The sequence below is a fragment of the Arvicola amphibius genome, chromosome 4, assembly GCF_903992535.2.
Source record: "Arvicola amphibius chromosome 4, mArvAmp1.2, whole genome shotgun sequence".
NCBI lineage: Eukaryota > Metazoa > Chordata > Mammalia > Rodentia > Cricetidae > Arvicola > Arvicola amphibius.
Genome location: NC_052050.1, coordinates 6,526,986 through 6,547,727, shown reverse-complemented (window position 1 = coordinate 6,547,727; position 20,742 = coordinate 6,526,986). Strand labels below are relative to the sequence as shown.

At 53.5% G+C, this 20,742-nt stretch overlaps 1 protein-coding gene across 1 annotated transcript; it reads right to left on the bottom strand.

The window, feature by feature from the left end:
- Nucleotides 1–489: 489 nt before the first annotated feature.
- On the bottom strand, nucleotides 490–19,869 carry Hid1 (HID1 domain containing). The gene is made up of 17 exons (XM_038326977.1): nucleotides 19,712–19,869; nucleotides 13,125–13,274; nucleotides 11,848–12,018; nucleotides 10,993–11,106; nucleotides 10,356–10,462; nucleotides 10,043–10,159; nucleotides 8,118–8,340; nucleotides 7,914–7,970; nucleotides 6,676–6,816; nucleotides 6,403–6,493; nucleotides 6,048–6,199; nucleotides 5,813–5,891; nucleotides 3,819–3,983; nucleotides 1,874–2,101; nucleotides 1,484–1,593; nucleotides 961–1,038; nucleotides 490–548 (listed from the first exon to the last, which is right to left on the bottom strand). The coding sequence occupies exons 1-15, from the start codon at nucleotides 19,775–19,777 to the stop codon at nucleotides 1,484–1,486; spliced, it is 1,971 nt and encodes a 656-aa protein (XP_038182905.1). The 5' UTR covers nucleotides 19,778–19,869; the 3' UTR covers nucleotides 490–548; nucleotides 961–1,038.
- Between the last annotated feature and the right edge of the window lie 873 nt (nucleotides 19,870–20,742).

Sequence of the window (20,742 nt, the reverse complement as noted above, 5' to 3'; positions counted from 1 at the left end):
GGATGAAGAGTGCCCACCCTCAACCAGGTTGGCTGGACATTAGCCCCACTATGGATGAGAGGAACCCATAGCTAAATCCCCCGGTGGGTAGTCCTCAGGTAGACATTCATCTCCACCCCAGGGTGTAACTTCCCTACCCCTCGCAGGGCCCACCTCAAATAGATGACACCCCACATGTAGGTGCGGAACCACATGGCAGTGCCCGAGTTTGCCTGGTACTTTCGGATGAGGATGGGGTGGGGTACAGGCAGAAGCCCCACTAGGGTGCCATGTTGCAGGAACCTCAGGATCTCTGATTCATCTGTCAGGCCCCTAGAGAAAAAGGTGGGGCCTCTAGAATGTTCCTGGGGACCGAACCCAGAACCCTGGGGCGTGTGCTCCCGTCACCTCCACCCCAAGCCTGGGCTGGGCCCCTCTCCAGGGCCACCTAGGTTGGTACTCAGTTTCCAGACTCACTTGTCAATGCAAATCTTCTCTACCTGGGGCACCAGCACCTGCAGCAGGCGCATGATGGTCTGGAGCGGCAGCTTCGACTTCCAGGACAGGATCTATGAGAGCGACGCCCAGAGCTAAGGGACAGGCTTGACCCTGACCCAGAGCCACGGGCTCCCCAGGACAGGGTGTGTGACAGCCACGGCCTGTCTCAAGCAGGGGCCTGTGAAGGGGAACTGTTGCTAACGGGAGAGCCCAGGCCGTGCTGAGCAGTGCCCACGGGCCAGCTGCTGAGCCTCCTGCCTTCCGGAAGACCTCTTTAATCTTCACAGTGGCTGGATGGCGCGATCATAGGGATGGTTATTATCCCTGTCCACAGCAATCAGTGGGGCTCACAGGAAACACACAGGGAGCGGAAGCAATTTGGGGAGGAATAAGCAAGGGTGACTGATGAAAGAATCAGTCCTCTGGGAAACTGCTAAAAGGCCAGACAGAGGCAAGAGGACAGCTGGAAGGAATGTCCCTCACCCAATCTGATGTCGGGTTCCACTGGCCACCGGTCGATGTGTTGGACAGTCGCCGCTGCTCTCTACATGTTTGGCTAGGCTCCTGGTTCCCAGGAAGGAATGGGTACAGGGTGTAGTCATAGAGCAACAGTGTGTCCCCTCTGACCCCACTACAGGGCTACAGGGAGGTTGACTGCACCCGAGAGGTGGGTCTAATCCTGTACCCTTTGCCCTGAGCCCAAGGCCTGGCCCGGCCCAGCCCAGCCGAGTGACAGGTTTAGGGCCAGGGGCTGACAGAGAGGGCAGGGTAAAGGCCAGACTCAGATAAGGCCTTGATGGATGAGGGAACCCGAAGGTCACAGGACTTTGCTGTGACCAGTAAACAGGGAAAGGCCTGTAAAGGGTTCCCTCTCCCTGGTTCAGCAATGGCAGCCCTGATTCCCTTGTTCTAATACAGCAACTCCAGAATGTCCTGGCCTTGCCCATTCTATACTTCAGAGTTCAGAGAAAAAGGCAACTGTTCCCCAGGCATCCCCAATACCTACCTACCCCTCAGACAGGCTGCCTTCCACCGAGCTTGGCTTGGATTCGGGCTCTAGGGACCTCAAGGTACCATCCTCTGAGACCTGGGATTTCTCTGTCAGCTTGTCAATGCCTGGGTGGGACACGGGAGGGAGAGAGGAACACGCTACAGTGCTCATTCTGGCCCCAGAGGTTGTATGTGCCCTTCCTTCCCACAGCCGCCTTCAGCTCTGAGCCTGTCCCTTCCCTAAGCCCTGTCAAGCTACCTTTCCAGGCCCACCCAATACTGCCACCCCCACAGGCTGTTGAGTTCCTTTTCTTCAGCTTCCTAGACAGGAATGACACCCCAGAGATCACACCCACTTCCTAACAATGCCATCTCCAGTCAAGTCCCACACTAAAAGCATCCAGACCTGGAGTAGCCACCAGGCTGGTCTTAAGGGTCCCCGGTTCTGCAGGGGCGGCAGGGCGGGAACCCTCCATGGAAGCGCCCTCCTGGGAACCAGCACGGGACAGGGGCTCCGGCGTCTTCTTCCGCCGCTGAAGTGCCTTGTGGATGGAGGGTGGGTCCGTGGGCAGGTTGGCCAGCTGGTGGAAGACGCCACGCTTACGAATGATGGCATAGACCAGGTTGGAATTGCCTGCGGGAGGAACACGTCCGGCCTCACTTTGCCTCCCACTCTGCCTCTGGGATGGCTTCCAGGCCCAGAGGGCACTCTGGGGGACAGCAGCGTCTCTTCCCCAGGGATAAGAACTGGTACAGGGTGCCCAGAGCAGGGCAGGCCTGGCTGTATGGGTGTCAGTGGCCGCCGTAGATATGGAAGATCCCCAAAAGTTAGGTTGTGGGGTACCTGGTGTTAGGCTGTGGGATGTCAAGAAATTAGGCTGTAGGGCATACCAAGAAGTTAGGTTTTAGAGAGTCAAAACGGGAAGAAGAAGGAGAAGGAAGGAGGAGGAGAAGAAGGAGGAGGAGAAGAGGCGAAGAGGAGGTGCTTTGCTTGCTTCTCTTTCTTCTCTCCTCCTCTTCTCTTCTTCCCCTTCTTGTTTCTTCTTCCTCCCTTCTTCTTCTTCCCTCTTCCTTCTTCTTCTGCCTCTGCCTCTGCTTCCTCTCCTTCCTCCTCCGCCTCCTCCGCCTCCTCCTCTCCTCCTCCTCCGCCGCCCTCCTCTCCTCCTCCTCGAAGAAGGAAGGAAGGTTGTTGTTTTTTTGTTTTTTTTTTTTTTTGAGGGAATAAATTAGGTTGTTGGGATGCCCCGACGTTAGGCTGTGGGAAACAGCCGAGCCCCGAGTTCCCTCAGTACCCTGGTATCTTGAAATCCCCTTGCAGCCCAGCACTAAGGGGGTGGCTTCTGGCATGGGGGGACAACCTGAGCCCTACCATCTCTACAACCAATCCAACGTTAAATCTCAGCACCACAGAGAAGTCCAGGAGGACGCTGCTGCATGTGCCTGTCCTCTGTCATCTACCTATGTTCCCACAGCTATGGGGGAGGTGTGAGGGCTTCCCAGAACCCTCGGCAACCCGTCTACCTCTCCAGTCCTGTGTCATACCATGCTGCTTTCTGTTTAGCACCCATCCCAGGGCCTTTGGACATTCCCTTGCCATGCAATGCTTTTCTGCCCACCTCACATTCATTCATCATTCATACATAGATATAAATTTTGGAAATAGTAACAATAATTGCAAATATTTGAGTTGCTAGATGCTGTGCCATTAGTTACTAATCCCCCCAATAATCTCTAAGAAGGAGACTTTTTAGTTGTTTGGTTTTGCTTGGTTTTGTTTTTTAAGACAGGGTTTCTCTTTGTAGCCCTGGCTGTCCTGGAACTTACTCTGTAAGCCCAGGCTGGCCTCGAACTCAGAGATCCCGCCTGCCTCTGCCTCCCGAGTGCTGGGACTAAGGCGTGCACCCTGTGAGAGGGACCTCACAGCGGTATCAATATGAGCATCTTACAAATGGGGACCAAGGCTCAGAGACTGGCAATGCTCACGGCCACAGAGCACATTGGGTGGCAAGGTCTGGCTTGCACATGTGACCCCGGTAAGACACCTGTTGTGACAGCCGGCAGGTTCTTGATGCTCTGAGTTTTCCAGGCACCCAAAGCTAAATGAACCCTTTGGGGTTGGGTTTGTCAGCCTAAGGCCTCCCTCTGTGACTCCATGCCCCATCTCTGAGCTCTAGGAGGGATGAGGAGCACCTGCTTTGATTCCCTGCTGTGCTCCATATGCCCGGGTGCACTGCAGGCACTCAGTAAGCTCGCACGAATGGATCCCTGGGACGGATGTTTAAGCTAACAGGCAAGATACCTGGACCAGGACTTTCCCTTAAGCCAAGCCAGGGGCTCAGGTCAGGCCTCACCATCAAACTGGTACTGGATAATGTTGTTGAAGACCTCCAGGAGAAAGAAGACCAAGTGGTGGTTCTGGGATGCCGAGAAGAGGAACCAGGTGGTAGAGAAGGCCTCCAGCAGGTGTAGCAACTTATTGGCAGTCACCATGGACAAGCTCTTGAGGTAGGGTGATACTGTAAGGGAGGGCCAGCCCTGAAAATCCCAGGCCAGGGCAGAGCAGCTCACCTCAACTGATCCCCGCTGTCCCCAGCTATCTGCAGAGCCCCCCCCCCCCACAAAGACTGGCCTCCACCACCCACAACCTCAAAGGCATACCCGGCTCATTTTTCCCAGGCGTCTCCCCGATACAGAGGGAGGAAGGACAGGGACAAGGATGTAGATAAAGAACCTGGGGTTTAGAGAGGGCTATAAACCGAGCCCAAGTTCCCCAGCAATAAAATGACAGGGCAGGGGCGCTCACATGGGATGTGACACCTTTCAAGAGGAACGGTCGTTGTCATGAGATATGTATTCCTTGGGACAGCTTTGTGACTGGGAATCAGAAAGGAGACTGCAGTTTGACCTGTGTGTGCCCTTGTCCCCTGCCTTTTCCCTGGCTCTGCTGAAGGCCCCAGAGGGTGGGAAACAGGGACTCAGAGGTTGGTCACAAAGGCATTCTCAGAGCTGCTCTTGCTTGTTAGGCACTCGGTTAGGACTTGTGAAAATAGAAATCAGTGGATCAACTAAGGGAAGGTACAGAGCTCATAACCCAGCTAGCGACCTCAGGACCCACAGTGCCACCCCAGACACTTGGGAGTTCAAACGGCAGTCGGTCAGCGTGCTAGTCTTCACTATCACCTGGGAAGAAAGCACGACGAGGGATTATCTAGATCACATTCATGTGTGGGCATGTCTGGAGGGGGGCAGTGTCTTGACTGTTAATTAAGGTGGGAAGGCCCCCTAACGAATGTGGGTGGCAACCATTCCCTAAGCTGGGCCCTGAACAGTTAAGAATAAGGAGGCTAGCTGAGCCTATGCCGCCAGGGCAGCAAGCAAGGATCTGTTTCTCGGTTCCTGGCTGTGGATGTCATGTGACTAGCTGCTTCAGTGCCTGCCTTGATTTCCCCACAATAATGGGCTGTGACCTGGAATTATAAAGCCAAATAAATATAAGGGTCTTTGCTACAGCAACAGGAATGTAAACTGGATCTATCAATGAACAACAGTGGCCAAGAGATATTCACAAAAAGTCATTCTGCTCTAGCTACCACCATGTAGGACCCCCAGCTCGCCTGAGCCCTCCTGCCTCCATTCCCAGAGAGCAGCCTGCAGCCCTTGAAGACGCTGTGGACAGCCCCACACTGTAAAACTCCAACAGCTCAAACTTCTGCTACCCAATAGCTAGCCAGCAGCCATATGTGGCCATCAAATGTCTGCCACACAGGCCAGTGTCCACTGAGAGGTCCTGCGTGAACAGAGCACACACAAGACTTGAAGACTGGATATGAAGAAACATAAACTATCTCAATGGTTTTTATAGTTCTTCATATATAAGAGGGCAGTGTTTTGAATTTAGAAGATTAGATAAGTGTATTCTAAAGCTTTTTAGAAATTTTATCTATTATTGTGTGCACGAGTGTGTGTGTGGTGTGTGTGTGTGTGTGTATGTGAGAGAGAGAGAGAGAGAGAGAGAGAGAGAGAGAAGAGAGGAGAGGAGAAGAGAGAGAGAGAGAGAGGAGAGTCACGGACAACTTGGTGGTGTCAATTCTCTCCTTTCCGCTTTTACACCCCAACTTCTTGCATGGCAAGAGCTTTTATCCGCTTGGGACATTTCCTAGACTCTGAAGCGTTTATCACCTGTCCCTGTTGTCTCTTATACTGGTACGAAAAAAAAAAAATCAGCAATAACATGTTGGCTGTCTATTCCAGGCGATAAAGCCAGGCAGGGGCCTGATGACTGGTTGGCCTGTGGCCTGGCGCCACCTGCTGGTGAGTATGGGGAACTTAGGCTCTGGGCTCTTACCGTTGACCACAATGGTGAGCAGACAGTCAAAGAGGGGTTGTAGCCGCTGGTGACCACTGGTGATGATCTTGTGGAATACCTACGCAGGGAGGGAGGGGGATGGCGTGAATGACCCACCATCTCCAGACTCGGGCAAGAAGAGAATGTCACCCCCAAGCCCCCAAGTCAGACCATGCACACACACACACACACACACACACACACACACACACACACCACACACACACACCCTTACCACGATGAGCAAATCTGCATGTGTGCCTGTGAAGGCGGGGATGTCCATGGGCACGCGCACCGAGTAGGGCTTGTTCAGTCGGACCCCAAAGTTCCTCTCCCCACTCAGAAGCAGCAGGATGAAGACCCCGATGTGCATCAGGCCCACCCGAGCTGAGGCACACAACACAGGAGGTGTCACACAAGCAGGGAGGGGAGGGGAGAACGCAGCAAAGACCCGTCTCCAGGGGCCCAAGGGGGCCCCTGATGGAAGGTTGAGACAATAGGCTTGAGTTTCTGGGAGGCAGGACAGACTGGCTGGACCCCACCCGAAACAAGACCCCCGTATCTACCCCAGGATCACAGGGCTGTCATACATTGATCTGCCCGGGCGTCATTGAGAAAGTAGAGGATGGGGACCAGGATATCCAGCACGTCGCTGCTCTTCAGGACAAAGAAGAGGAATTTCTGGGAATGAGAGAGGGGACAGGTGGGCTGGGTCAGTGCCAGGACTGGCTCTGCCCCGCCCTGTCCCACCTAGGCTGGAGAGACCCCCAAGCTATGCCAGTCCTTGGACCCTGTGGACCCCGCTAAGTCTCAGCTCCATCCCTCCATGTCTGTCGCCCCCGGGCCGGCCAGAGCCCACTCACCTTGTTGAAATCGCAGAGTTTCCAGAAGAGAACCAGCAGTTCCTGATGGAACTGGATTTTCTTGGTGGAGTTGGGAAGGTAGGTCTGGAGCAGGGGGTTGGACAGCAGCCGAGCTATGCCCTTGAGGATGAACTGGAAGTCCTGCGGAACAGAACAGGACTCCTTCCAGCCCGGCTCCCTCCAGCTCAGGACACCCCTACAAGTGCCTCCTCACCCTCCCTTATCACCTTAAAATCTCCAATCGAGGGGCCCAGTTTGGACATTACTGCTAGCACCCCAGAAAGCTGAGCCTCTGCCTTCCCTCCAGCAAGTCAGAGGACCCCCTACACAAGGTTGAAGCTCCCGGTAACCCCCAGATGGACCTCTGAACCAGGCTCCCTGACCACCTGGATTCCTTGTTGACAAGGACTATCCTTTGCCCCTCCCTCCAGCAGTTCCAGCCCCTCCCCATCACACACAAGAAGTGCTCCCCGGTTCTCATAGAGCTCTCATTTACTGGGCACACCCCACAAGCTGGGCTATGGTCAACTTTGATCTTGGGGAGTGCAGAGGGGGCTGGCTCAGCTATTGTCCCTCACTGTGCATCTGTAGAAGTTAGAGTCCCAGGAACTGCAGTACCTCCCCTCTCCTTGAGTCTGCCTGGACGTTAAAGCCACCTCTGAACCCCAACATCACAGCAACCCCCCTTTGGGAAGCCGTCTTGGTTACTCTGGCACATTTGGGGCCTTGAGCCCTTTATTTTCTTCTTTCCTTCTTTCATTTATTTACTTGGTTTTGTTTTGTTTTTGGCTGTTCTAGGACTTGCTTTGTAGACCAGGCTGGCCTTGAACACAGAGATCCGCCTGCCTCTGATACACCTGCTTATTTATTTACTTCTAAAGACAGGGTGTCCTGTAGTCCAGGCTGGCCAAGAATGACTCTAAACTTTAAGCCTCCTGCCTCCACTTCCCAGATGCTGGCATTGCAGTCACGCACCACTGCTTCCTGGTTGTGTGGTGCTGGGGATTGAGGGAGGGTTTTGTGCATGCGAGGAAGCCAGGCAAGTTCTCTACCAACTGAGCCACACAGCCCCAACTCCCACCAGCCCTTTCTGCGCCTCAAGATCTCCCAAACATAGCCATCACTATTTAACTTAGGGTGAGAATGTTCTTTCATGTAAAGGGACAGGACTCCTCTATCCCCACAGCCGCTGCAGAAGGTGGGGGGCAGTTCGAGTCCTCCAGCTATGCCTGACTCACCTCCTCACGATGAATCCGGGACAGGTAGTTCACAAACAGGTTCTCAGGCCCCGGAGGCTGCCAAGGAGAGGAGCTATGGTGAGCAGATGCTCCACTCTGGTGAGCCTGGGTTGAACACCCCCAGGGCCCTGCCCATGGTGTGCCCAGGATCTCTGCTAAAAGAGATACCATCTGCCCACAGCCACCTCTCCACCCAGTCCTTACGTCGGCATCGTCCATGGCAGTGCCCGTGGTGGTGCCATCCACAGTGGGCGTGGTGCTGGTGGCACTGTCATGGTCCAAGGTGACAATAAGCACCTGAGCGGCCTCCTCCACCAAGGGCTCCCGGTAGTCCGAGAAGAGCAGGTGGTTGTAGGGGATGCCGTAGCCCACAGGGTCGTAGGCACACACGGTGTTGAGGAGCGAGGTGAAGAGAGGCAGTGCGTGTCTGCAGGGGAGAGCGGAGCAGAGCTGCAGGGATGCTCTCCTGGGCCTGCCTCTCCAGCCACAGAAGGAGCTGCTGAGCTACTGGGCTGCAGGCTGGGACCAGGGAAGCAGCAGTGTCCCTTAGTCCCTTCCTGAGTAGAAAAGACCCTCCCTATCCATGCATGGAGCTGACCCCGACCAGGTCCAGGCTGGGCCAAGAGCAGAGAAATCTACCAGGGTGAGGGACTCTTGTGGAGAACATGCTCATACCCTTCTCAGTGCTCAGGGGCTTTAGACAAGCAGTTAGAAGAGCAGGGGAACACAGCTTCCCCTTGGGGAGCAGGACCTAGTTCCATCCCCCCCCAGGCTCCCAGGCCACAGAATGACATGAACCGGGTCCAGAAGATGCCAGCATTCAGGCTCCTCGTCTTACAGGTGAGGAGACTGAGATCCAGCAGTTAAACGAGCAACAAAGAGTGGCCGTTTGTCTGATACAGCCATGAGAAGAAACTCTGGCCAGCCTCTGACTGTGACTGAGTAGGAGCCCTTCTCTTTTGGGGATAAAAAGAAGTCCAGCAGGAAGCCCTCAAAACACAGAGAAGGTGAGTCATGCTATGCAGGCAGGAATCAGAGTCCAGAAGCAGGAAGGTTAAAAGTTTCAGGATGCCAACACCTGAGCCAGCATCACAGCCACCTTAGAGCTGGGCATGCCCAGCTGGAGTGCGTGTTTCAAATACCGTGTCCCACGGATGACTGTGTGACACCCACTTGTACTGGTAAAGTGTCCCCATACTCCTTGAGTGCCCCGTCCTGGTCCCGACCTCTCCATTAATCAGGACGGTCCTCAGACCCTCTTCTCCACCCCCTGACCCAAAGGATAGCCACAGGCCCCATGTGGCTGGCTACTGAGTACTATTGAGTGGTTGGTCCTGAGGAAGCACGCGGGAGGTACAAACCTCACATCGGAAGTGGGGAAAGAAGCGTGAGCAAAGGAAATGCGGGTGATCTTCATAGTTCTATAAACTCATTACAAACATAGAGCTCACTTTTTAAAAAACACACTTGAGTTCAATAAAATATACAAATTAATTTCCTTTCTTTTTGCTTTTGGGACAGAATCTTATGTACCCCGGACTAGCCTAAAACTCACTAGTAGCCAGTGATGACCCTAAACTTATTACTTCTTCTGCCTCCACCTCTGGAGTGCTGGGACTAGAGTTGTGCACCACCACACCCAGTTCACGTGGTGCTGGTGGTCAAACCCAGGGCTCCGTGCACACTAGGCAACTACTCTACACACAGAGACACTTATCAAACTACTCACTTTCTATTTGTAATGAACAATGTGATTACAGATGAAAGACCTGGAGCCGGGCAGTGGTGGCGCACGCCTTTAATCCTAGCACTCAGGAGGCAGAGGCAGGTGGATCTCTGTGAGTTCGAGGCCAGCTTGGTCTACAAAGCAAGTTCCAGGCCAACCTGATACACAGAGAAACTCTGTCTCAAAAAAGAAAAAGAAAAGAAAAGAGGGGGAAAAAAACCAGCTAGGAGACCTGGGCCTGGGCCACCCAAGGGCCCCCAAGAGGTTTGGGGCCTTGATGGTTCAAGGGTGTAGCTAAATTATGATTTCATGCCACCAGGGGCAGCACCTCTCCTCAAATAAAGCCAAAAGGGCTTAACCCGTGAGTGCCTAGGCAAGATTTTAAAGGCTTGCAGTCTCTGACCTGTTTTCTGTGGAACAGAAGAACTGAACCCAGGGGTTGGGGCTGCCGCTTTCTGGAGATGGCGGCAGGTACATGGCCTCTGAGAAGCATGTCAGCAGCAGCTTCAGCAGCTCCATCCTGCAGGAAGGACCAGAAAGGGTGCGTTAGGACCCATCTCCCTCTAGGAGGGAGCTGCCAACCCTACCCACCACCCTGGCCAAGGACCATGGAAGAAATGACCCCTGTTTCCGAGATTGGATGGTAAGTTGGCGGTCTTCTTGGAAGACCTGTGGGTCTCAGAGTTATGCAAAGGCCCAGCCCGGGTCTGGCTCACCGGTTCATGTCGTGGATGTAGTTGGGCTGTGGGGAATGAGCAAAGCCCACACCAGCCTCCCAGATGTATTCACAGCTGTCCAGGGAATGAACATCTTCTGCTGAGTCCTGGGAAGAGGGAGGAATTGTAGGATTTTTTTGGTGGGGGCACAAAACAACAGCCACATGACGCAAGCCCGGAGGACCCAAGCTTCCCACTGTCCCTAGTTGCACAACATACCCCAGTAGTCTCCTAAAGACAGCCCCCCACTAGGCCCCAGGTACTAATGTACAAGGAGAGAAACAAATGTGGTTGGATTTCTTAAAATGCTCAGTTCTCTTCAGTCTTATATTAGTAATTTTACTTGCAGAGTCCAGTATGAGGCAGGAAAGAGGGAGGGGAAGGTTGGGGGAATGGGGTGTGGCAGGCTGCGGGGAGGGGCTTTCCTGGTTCTAGCCCTGCACCCCTCCAACCTCAGATAGGGAGGACAACAGGTGCCTGTGCACAGCTGGACACCAGCTGGCTCCTCTCCAGCTGTGCCACCCCCTACCCCACCCAGGAGATATAGACCTAACAGCCTTGTTCCTGAGCCACCCCTGCTCCTCCTGAGCCACCCTGCTCATCTCCTGGCCTAGGGGGTGATGTCATGGTATCTCACCACATTGTTCCTCCGGTGGCTCTGCACAGTGAAGTCTGGGCAGAACAGCAAGTCGGCGATGGCCAGGAGCAAGGACTCGGCCAAGGGGCGAGCGTTCTCATCCTCTTCCTCCCCCTGCAAGAGATGCAGGCTGCTCAGTGGAGGCCAGTCAAGAAAAGGTGGTCCCAGGGCTCGAGGGTGTAGAGGACAGGGACCGGGTCTCCGCAGGCATACGTAGATGGACGAGGGAGGAAAAGAAATGAATTCCTGCTTATCCCAAACTTCCCTTAGCCAGAAGAGAGCAAAGCAAAGACAGGAATTGGGGAACAGTGAGGAAATCTCCCCCCACCAGGGGTGCCAGGCACCAAGCTCAAGTGTTGCAGCCCTTTTAGAAATCATGAGGGGCCGGGCGGCGGTGGCGCACGCCTTTAATCCCAGCACTCGGGAGGCAGAGGGAGGCGGATCTCTGTGAGTTCGAGACCAGCCTGGTCTACAAGGGCTAGTTCCAGGACAGGCTCCAAAGCTACAGAGAAACCCTGTCTCGAAAAACCAAAAAAAAAAAAAAAAGAAAGAAATCATGAGGGCTCAACCCTTGGCACTTGCCTGGAGATAAGGGCAGAGCAGTTGGGGTCTGGAGAAGACAAGAAATATAGTCCCTCTGGACCTTCTAACGACAGGCACTGGGTCCTATCCCTGCACCCTGGCTCCAGGATATAGGGAGCAAAGGCCTCTTGGGAGGGAAACTGAGGGCATGAAAAGTTAATCCTGGCCCCTTCCTCTTCAGTGGACCCTACCCCTAGTCCCCATCCCTACACTTCCTCAATAGCAAGTGGCCCTGCCTGGGTCCTCCCCTCCTCCCTGGCCAGGCCCACAGACCCCTCCACGCCCTGCCCCGGGCACTGTGGACCAGAAGAAGCCCCTCCAGTCGGGGTCCTCGAAGATGTACGGCAGCACTCGGGTGAGCAGCCGGCTGCAGTTCAGGACGACCTGCCTCTCCTTCTCCGAGTGGCAGCCACTCTCTGCTCCTTGTACCAGCTTTTCCACAGCCTGCGGGCACAGAGCAAGGGAAGGACATGTGAAGTGACCCTTTGGGTGCAGGCCACCCAGGCTGCAGAGGCCAGCGAGGTCATGGGGATTGAGATGTGGTTAGAACACAAGCCTTGAATCTCAGCGCTCGGGAGGCAGAGGCAGGTGAATCTCTGTGAGTTCGAGGCCAACCTGGTCTACATAGCGAGTTCCAGGACAGCCAGGGCTACACAGAGAAACCCTGTCTCAAAAAATAAACAAACAAACAAATGAAAAAAAACAGCCCAGAGCATCAGGATAGCAGAGTTCAGTCCCCTGGATGAGCAAGATGTCATCTGTGGCACCCCTCTCTTGAAGAGTATGTACCCATACTTGGGTACACCTTATTTTCTTCTGAGAGGCTCTTTTGCTCCTAATCCTTTTGTTTAACCCTATATAGAAGTGCCTTTTTTAAAAATTAAAAAAAAAGGGCTGGGGCCGAAGAGGTGACTCTGAGATTAAGAATATGTGTTGTTTAACCAGACATGGTGGTGCACACCTTTAAGCCCAGCACTCAGGAGGCAGAGGCAGGTGGCTCTTTATGAGTTCAAGGCCACACAGTGAGTTCTAGGACAGCTAGAGCTATGTAGAGAGACGATGTCTCAACAAAACAAACCTCACCTGTCCTCATAGAGGACCCAGGTTCAGTTCCCAGAACCTATAATGGTGGCACACAATCATCCATGATTCCAGTTCCAGGGGATCCAGTTCCTTCTTCTGATCGCCACGGGCATCACACATGCATACGAAACACATACATACATCAGGCAAAAACACTCAAACACATAAAGTAAAATGAATAAATCTAAAATGTTTTAAATTTGTAATAGAGGAAAATAACAACAGCATCTTATGGGAAAGCAAAATGAGCTAGTGAGTGAAAGTACCAGCCAAGGCGGGATAAAGCGCTCCTCAACGGTGGCCATGATTGCTTTCCCCTCGACCCTACTCAAGGAGAACTTGAGGCAAAGAGACTAGACCTCTAGGGATGGAGTATTCCGAATGTGTGCCCTGTCTTTCTGCAGACTGGGTCACTCATCCACCCTGGGGAAGAGAGAAGCAGCAGTAAGGAGCCAGACAGCCCTTACCTTGTAGCACAAGGTAGCCAGGTTAGAGGGTGACTCCTCTCGCACAGCCCGGATCTCTGCCGCTGGCACCAATGCAAAGACGTCCTGCACCGAGGTGGCTGTGTCTGCCCAGAACTGGTCCCAAAACGCATCGTCGGTGGCTTCCACAGGCTACAGGGGAATACAGTGTCCACACTTACACAGCTCCTTCCCCACAGACAAACCCCTGGCAGGAGACCACAACCTCTAACCTCTGTCCCAGTCAGCACCCAGGAACCTCCCAATCTGGAGGAAGAGCTTAATCAGCTGCCACAAGACAGGGGTCAGCGGTGAGATAGGTACGCACCGTCAATGGTCAGCTGGTAATAAAACCACCCGAGTCCCCAAGGGTTTGTGTATCCCTGGCTAAGTTCTCATCCTCCCATGAAAGAGAATCTGACATCCTCGCAGGGCCATATCCAAGGCCACACCAGGAGGTCAAGTGCCTAGAAGCCAGACCAGGGCTGCCCCCAAAGGAAGATAACAAAGGACACGAGCACTCCATTTAGTCACCAAAACTGTCCTCGTACTCTCGGCCATTTCTCAGCACGTCTACCAAACGCCAAGCTCACTGACCCCTCCCCACATGCTCCTCTCAGCACCCACTGCAGGTCCAGTCACTTTCTGGGAGCTCTAGCCTCCAAAGCTACCCCTCTTGGTGCTATTTGTACAATGGCCCCCAACCCCAGACACCAAAGCAAATGGCCAAAGTCACATAAAGGCCTTTGGGGTTCCCACCACCTGCTGGATGGAGTCTAAACATCAGCTCAACTCTGTTGATAAGAGGGCTCATGCAGCGTGTACACAGTTCCGGAGTGGATCTGTGCACACATCACAGCACTGCATGCGTCAGCATTGGGGGTGAGAGCCTGTACTCCCAGAATTTAAGATTAGAAGTTCAAGGCCATCCTCAATTACGTAGTGAGTTCAAGGACAGCTTGAGATTCAACAGACCACATCTCAAAACAGCACACATGGAACTGGAGAGATGGTTCAGAAGTTAAGAAAACTGGCTGCTCTTCCAGAGGTCTTGAGTTCAAGTCCTTAGCAACCACATGAAACCACTTATAATGGGATCTGGTGCCCTCTTCTGGTGTAAGGGTGTACATGCAGACGGAGCACTCAAACATAAACTGAATAATTTTTTTTTTTAAAAAAAAGCACACACAAGTCAGGCAGTGGTGGTGCATACCTTTAATCTCAACACTCAGGAGGCAGAGATGGGCAGAGCTCTGTGAGTTCAAGGCCAGCCTCATCTACAGAGAGATTTCCAGGACAGCCAGCTCTATGCAGGGAAAACCAAACCAGGGCTTTTGCTCAGGCTGTCCCCATTTCCCATTATAATCTTCTCATTTCAACAATAATTACAAAGTCTGACAGGCTTGGGGCTTGACAGATGGCTCATTTGGTAAAGGGACTTGCCACCAAGCTTGATGACCTGAATATTGAACTCAGGATCTACCTTATCCAAAGGAGTACACCAGCTCCCACAGGTTGTCCCCTGACCTCCACACACACATGTGACTTTGCACAAATGTAAACATGCCACACACACACACACACGAGAGAAGTGTTTTATTGTTGTTTATTTTGACATATCAGGTGTAGTGGTGCACACCTTTAATTCCAGCACAAGGGAGACATAGGAAGGTGGATCTCTATGAGTTTGAGGGCAGCCTGGTCTACATAGTGAGTTCCAGGACAGCCAGAGCTACATAGTCAGACCCTATCTGAAGAACAAACAAATAAACAAAAGATAATAAACAAAGTCCTAAAGGTCCTATTGAGACAAATACACATATGGCCATGGGGGCTAGAGATGGCTCAGAGGTTGAGAGTGCCTGCTGCTCTTCCTTCAGATTCAGGTACAGGGAACTTCAGCTCTGGGAGAGCAAGAGCTGACACCCTCTTCTGGCCTCTATAGGCAAATGCACATTTGTGGCATACACACAAAGAAATACACATAAATAAAAACAAAAATTTTAAACATAAAACTTGTGGTCTTTGAATCATATAGACAGTCCTATAAGTAAAGGACAAAGGCAACCAATTTAGATGATAAATTTCATCTCTAGAACCTCCACCCCGTGCTGGGTAGTTTTACGTCAGATTGATGCAGACTGGTATCATCTGACAGGCAGGAACCTTCCAGTTGGGCATAGTGATGCATCCTCTTAAAACCAGCACTCGGGAGGCAGAGGCAGGCGGATCTCTGAGTTTGAGGCCAGCCTGGTCTACATAGTAACTTCCAGGACAACTACACAGAGAAGTCCTGTCTCAGAAAAACCAAAAGAATAAAAAGAAAAGGAAAATTCCTCCATAAGACTGGGTTATAGGCAGGCCTATAGGACATTTTCTTATGTAGTGACTGATGAGGGAGGGTCTATCCCAGCCATCCCTGGCTTGGTGGTCCTGGGTTCTATAAGAAAACAAGCCGAGCAAGTCATTGGGAGTAAGTCAGTAAGCAGCACCCATCCATGGCTTCCACATCAGCTCCTGCCTCCAGGTTCCTGCCCTGCCTGAGTTCCTGCCTGATTTTCTTTGATGGTTAACTGGTATGTGGAAGTGTTAAACCACATAAACCCTTTCCTCCCCAAGCTGCTTTGGTCATGGTGTTTCATCTCTGTATACATGCATGCTCCTGAACCTAGGAACCTCCAGTTCCAATCTCTATTCATCATGTTCTTTTTGTCTGTTTGTGTTTCCAGACAGGGTTTCTTTGTGTAGCCCTGGTTGTCCTTGAACTCATTCTGTAGACCAGGTTGCCCTCCTACAGAGAACCTCTTACAGAGATCCACCTGCCTCAGCCTCCCGAGTGCTGGGACTCAAGGTCTGTGCCATCACCACCTGGCTACGTCATCACATTCTTGACTCAGGTCTAGATGTGCCTGCCTGGAAGCCCTTTGTCACTGTCCTTGCTGCTGAGGCGGGTGCTGACAAGGCTGAGTGCCAGGGGGCTGCCAAAACCTGAGGCTGGGGAATGCACACTTCACCAAAGTGTCCACTCCCCGAACAAAAGTCCCCCCACTCCACTCGGGAGCCCTAGGGAGCTGCAGCCTGTCTCAGAACTGGTAGAGCAAGTTAGCTGAAGGTAAACAAAGGCCTAGGGAGAGGCCCTGGAGGTGGGGTTTGCCGGACCTCAGCTCTACAGCCATCTGATACCCATGGGGGGTGGGCAGGAGCTGGGGACCCCAGTCCTAGTGGCCTGGAGCCGGTGGAATGAGAAGTTGCCCTCAGAAGGCCTGTGGAGCTTCACCCCCATTGAAAGCACTTCTGGAAATCTGCCAACTCTGATACCCAGCCCACCTCCCAGGTAGTTACCACCCTTAAAGGGGCAGAAGCCCAGCTGAGCACAGCTAGGCATCACCTCTGACCTTGTTCATTAGGTAAGCATCACCTAGGGACTGAAATCCAAATGAGACTTAAGAGGGAACTTAGGGGTTGGACCTAGAAGAAGAGGGGAAACCCTTCAGAAACGAGCTAGTACCTTCCTGCCCACTCCAACCTTCTTCATGTAGCCAGGGCTAGCCTGGAATTCTCTGTGTAGACCAGGCTGGCCTTAGCCTCAACCCCCAAGTGCTGGGATTACACCACACCTGGCTGTGGAAGTCAAATGCCACCCCTTCACAACCTCTCATTACAGAGACTGAACATAGAACCTCAAGATCGCTAACCTCAGTTTGCACCTCCTCCCCGGATCCCACTATGCCTTAGGCATTTGCATTGGTTGAGGGAACCAGATATACCTTTAAAAAATATTTTATTTTTATTTATGAGTATGTGTGTTTCTGTGTGTCTCTGTGTGTGCATGCACACGTGTGGGGGCACCAACAGAGGCCAGAAAGTGTTGGGTCTCCCAAAGCTGGAGCCATAGGGAGTTGTGAGCCACCCATATGGGTGCTGTGAACTGCTCTTCGTCTTAAAGAGTAGTGAGCCCTCTTAATCATTGAGCCATCTCCCCAGTCCCCAGCTGGGGCTTCAATAATCTCCTTCTGGGGAGGGGGTGGCAAGCAGCAAAACCAGCTGTGATCTACCTGGATGAGGATGATCTGTCCTGACAGGTGATCAAAGCAATCTAGGCACACATGTGCGTGCATGTGAACAAGTGCCTATCAGCTCTGACCCTGGCCTGCAGCATTCTCAAATAGGCAGGATATTGGGGTGGGGGGAAATCTATGATTTTGTAATGCCCCACTCTGCAGTCTCAGCCAAGAAAGGAGACAGGAAACGCAGCCAATGTGGCTGGCCTCAGAGTTAGAGCTAAGCCTGGCGGCCCAGGGCTGGCCAACAGGGCAGGAAGAAAACAGGATGCGGGGCAGGAAGGCAGGGAAGGCTGACCGGCAAGCACTCACACCCGAGCGCTCAGGCCTGGGCTACAGGAAAGAGTCCACTGTCCACTACCCAAAGCACAGCCTCTGAGGGCCTGGAAGTGAGGTCGTTCTGAGGACAACACACCTGAAGCACCTCGTGGATACTGAGTGCAGGTCCAGGAAGACCATCACGGATTCTTGAATCCCAGCTGCCCAAAGCTGACCACCGCAAAGAGTCCAAAGTTTTGGCCCCCTCCCACCTGTGAGAGTTCCACATTTACATGAAAGCCATGGACTGGTGAGATGGCTCAGCAGTAAGGGTTATTGGTAAAAACACTTAGTAAAGGCACTTTATGCTTGCTGATAGGCAAGTCTAATAGCCTAAATCCAACCCTTAGCGTCTGCATGGTGAGAGAAGAGAGCTGACTCCCACAGGTTGTCCTCTGACCTCCACATATATACCACAGTGTACATATATACACACCTACACACACACACATACACCCCAAAATAAATAAAAATAAATAATATAAATTGAAAAGAAGGAGGGAGAAGGGGTGGGAGAGGAGGAAGAAAAAGAGGAGGAGGAGGAGGAAGAAGGGGAAAAGGAAAAGGGGAAGAGGGAGAGGGAGGGGGAAGAAGAAGTGAGAGAAAGCCAGACTAGGTCCCCAGCCTACTCTAGGCTCTGGTCCAAGCAACTGGCTGCTTTCTGCTAAGAACAGACCATCTAATCCAGGAAGAGACGCAATATTCAGGGGAGGGACCCAAAGCAGGTCACTGCCCACCTTCCTAGATCTGAGTTCATCTTGCCCCCAAGGGACCTGCTGAGCCCACCACACCTTCCAGCGAGGCAGTAAACATGGGAGATACCCTCCTCCCTCCCTGTCACCCTCCAATGTGCGAGGTGCCCCACACCGCCCTCCTCCGCTGCCCACAGACCTAGAGTCTCCTCTCTGAGGTTCTGGAACAAGTCACGGGGAGCAAAAAGAAGTTCTGGTCTGCATCAGGGGCCTCTCGGCTGGAAAAGGGTTCTCTGGACAGAAGCCCTGGCATTTCGTTTTTCAGCCCCTGACCTTTCCAAGGTGGGCAGCAGAGTGTGGGGGCGGAGGTCGGTCCTCTGAGGCTGTGACTGGTTGGCCGTGGGAAGATGGTTTCCCTGATCTCACTCAAACTGGCCAAGAACAATATAGAGCTCAGAGAACAGCAGGGTGGGGGTGGGGTTCCAGATGGCAGGAGGTCCAGAGCCCTTTGACAGCCAGTCCCCTGTCCCCCAGGGGCATGGCTGGCTCTCTCCATGATCATAGCATCCTGGTTCTGGCAATAAGGAGTAAGGCGAGGACAAGGAAGGAGCCTGCTTGTTCGTTCCCAGCTGCCCAGACTCGAAATAACCACAGAAGGACTTCCCACACCATTGCTGGGTCAAGAGGTGTGTGCTGGAGATAGGAGGAGGAGGCTTCTGTGACACTTGTGGACTCAGGGGGAAATGAGAGAGCATGGATTGAACTGGAGGTACCTACGGCTCCCTCTCCAACAGACTAAAGGCAATCTGGGAGTCCCTCCTCATGCGCGAACCCGGAATCTCCATTTCGGGTACCAATCAGCACCACCGGGCCTGGAGAAGCCCCTGGAGCATCCCTAGCTGGAAAGAGGGTTTCCCTAGGCCTGAGGACAGCTCCTCTTACCCCGCTGCCGCCGCCTGCCACTCTGTGAGCTCCCAGGAAGACCTGGGCCTTCCCTGCCCGCAGGCATCAACCAGGGCCCAGAGAGGCCGCCGCTGCCACCGCACACCAGCTGTTTTCCCCGACCCCGGCAGGCGCCGGCCCGGCTTTGTTTGCATTGAGTCAGCCCGGGCCCGTGCGTCCGGGACCGTGGGCACTGAGGGCAGGGAGGAGAGCAGGGCGATGGATGGGTAGGTGGGAGCGGGAAGCTGGCTGGTAATGCGAGGCTGCCGGCACTGGGGGGCGGGACAGGGGGCGGATAACGTTGTCGCCGCCGGCTTTAAGAGTAGGCACACGTCAGCCTAAGCAGCAATGCCCGGGAGAGTGTTCCCAGGAGAGAGGAGGCTTAGGGTGGGCTCCTAGAGGTAGAGATGGAGCCCTGAGGTACAGAGGGAAGATCTCGTTCCGGCGCTAGTCTCAGCATCCCCCTCTGGACTAGCTGGTCACCCTACGCTCGAGTGAGCCAAGTTCACCCAGCCCCCGTCACTGCCCTGCCCCCAAGCCGGGCAGGTGGATGAAGAGGCTGGGCCCCCGGGCGCACCTGCGTCTTCGTGGTCAGCTGGATCACCGCCTTCCGGAAGTTCAGCTTGGAGTCTGCGGACCCCATGTCGATGGAGCCCGCTCCGGCCCAGCCCCGGGTTCCGACTCTGTCGCGGACTCGGGCTCTGGCTCCAGCTCCAGCTCCGCGGCCCCAGCTGCTCTCGGAGGATCGGAGCTGCGAACCCCGCCCGCCGCCGGCGTCGGCCCCGCCCCTTGTAGCCCCGCCCTTAGATCCGCCCCCACGAGGCCCCGCCACCGCACCTGCCGTTTATCCCTCCAGAGAAGTCTAGAGTTCTCTGTGGAACCCAAATCTGTGGTCCTTCGGTCCTTCGTTCTACAACCGAGTGTTATTCCCCATTCCATCTCTTCCTTCTGTCACTCAGTCCCGAAGACCGAAATCTTCCTGGCATCTCATCCCCTGCCTCCCACTTTGACTTTTCATTCCCTTTCTGTCCTGGGGCCTTCAGTCTCTCCTCCAGCCATCTCTACCTGACTTTCCCGCTTCCCTACTGTTGTTATTATCGGAACATTTGTTTTTTTTGTTTGGAGGGGTGTTGTTTGTTTCTCTTTCTGATCTGTCCAACCCATGGGTCCAGCCCTGCAGTTACTCTAACCACAGCTGCGGGCTTAGCCCTTGCTTGTGTGGAAGGAGGGGCTGACGCAGTGCCTGTTTCGGGAAGGCAGTTCCGCACCTCGCTGGCAGCGTTCCATCCCTCGGGTCTTGACCCCCTCTGTTCCCCTGACCTCTCTGGGAACTCCTTGAAGTGCAGAGGAGCTGGCTGGCATACGATGCTGTGTCCCAGGAGGACCACATCACAGAACCTGCTCTTAGGAAAAGAAAGGAGTTAGCCATGGGATAGCCCAGTTGGCTTTGTTTTGAGAGTTTATCTTAGGCTGGCCTCAAACTCACTGTTTATGAACTTTTAATCCGTTTCCCGAGTGCCAGGATCACAGGTGTGAACAACCATCCTTGGTCTTCTGAGATGCTAGAGAACGAACCCAGGATTTTGTGCATGCTAGGGAAGCACTCTA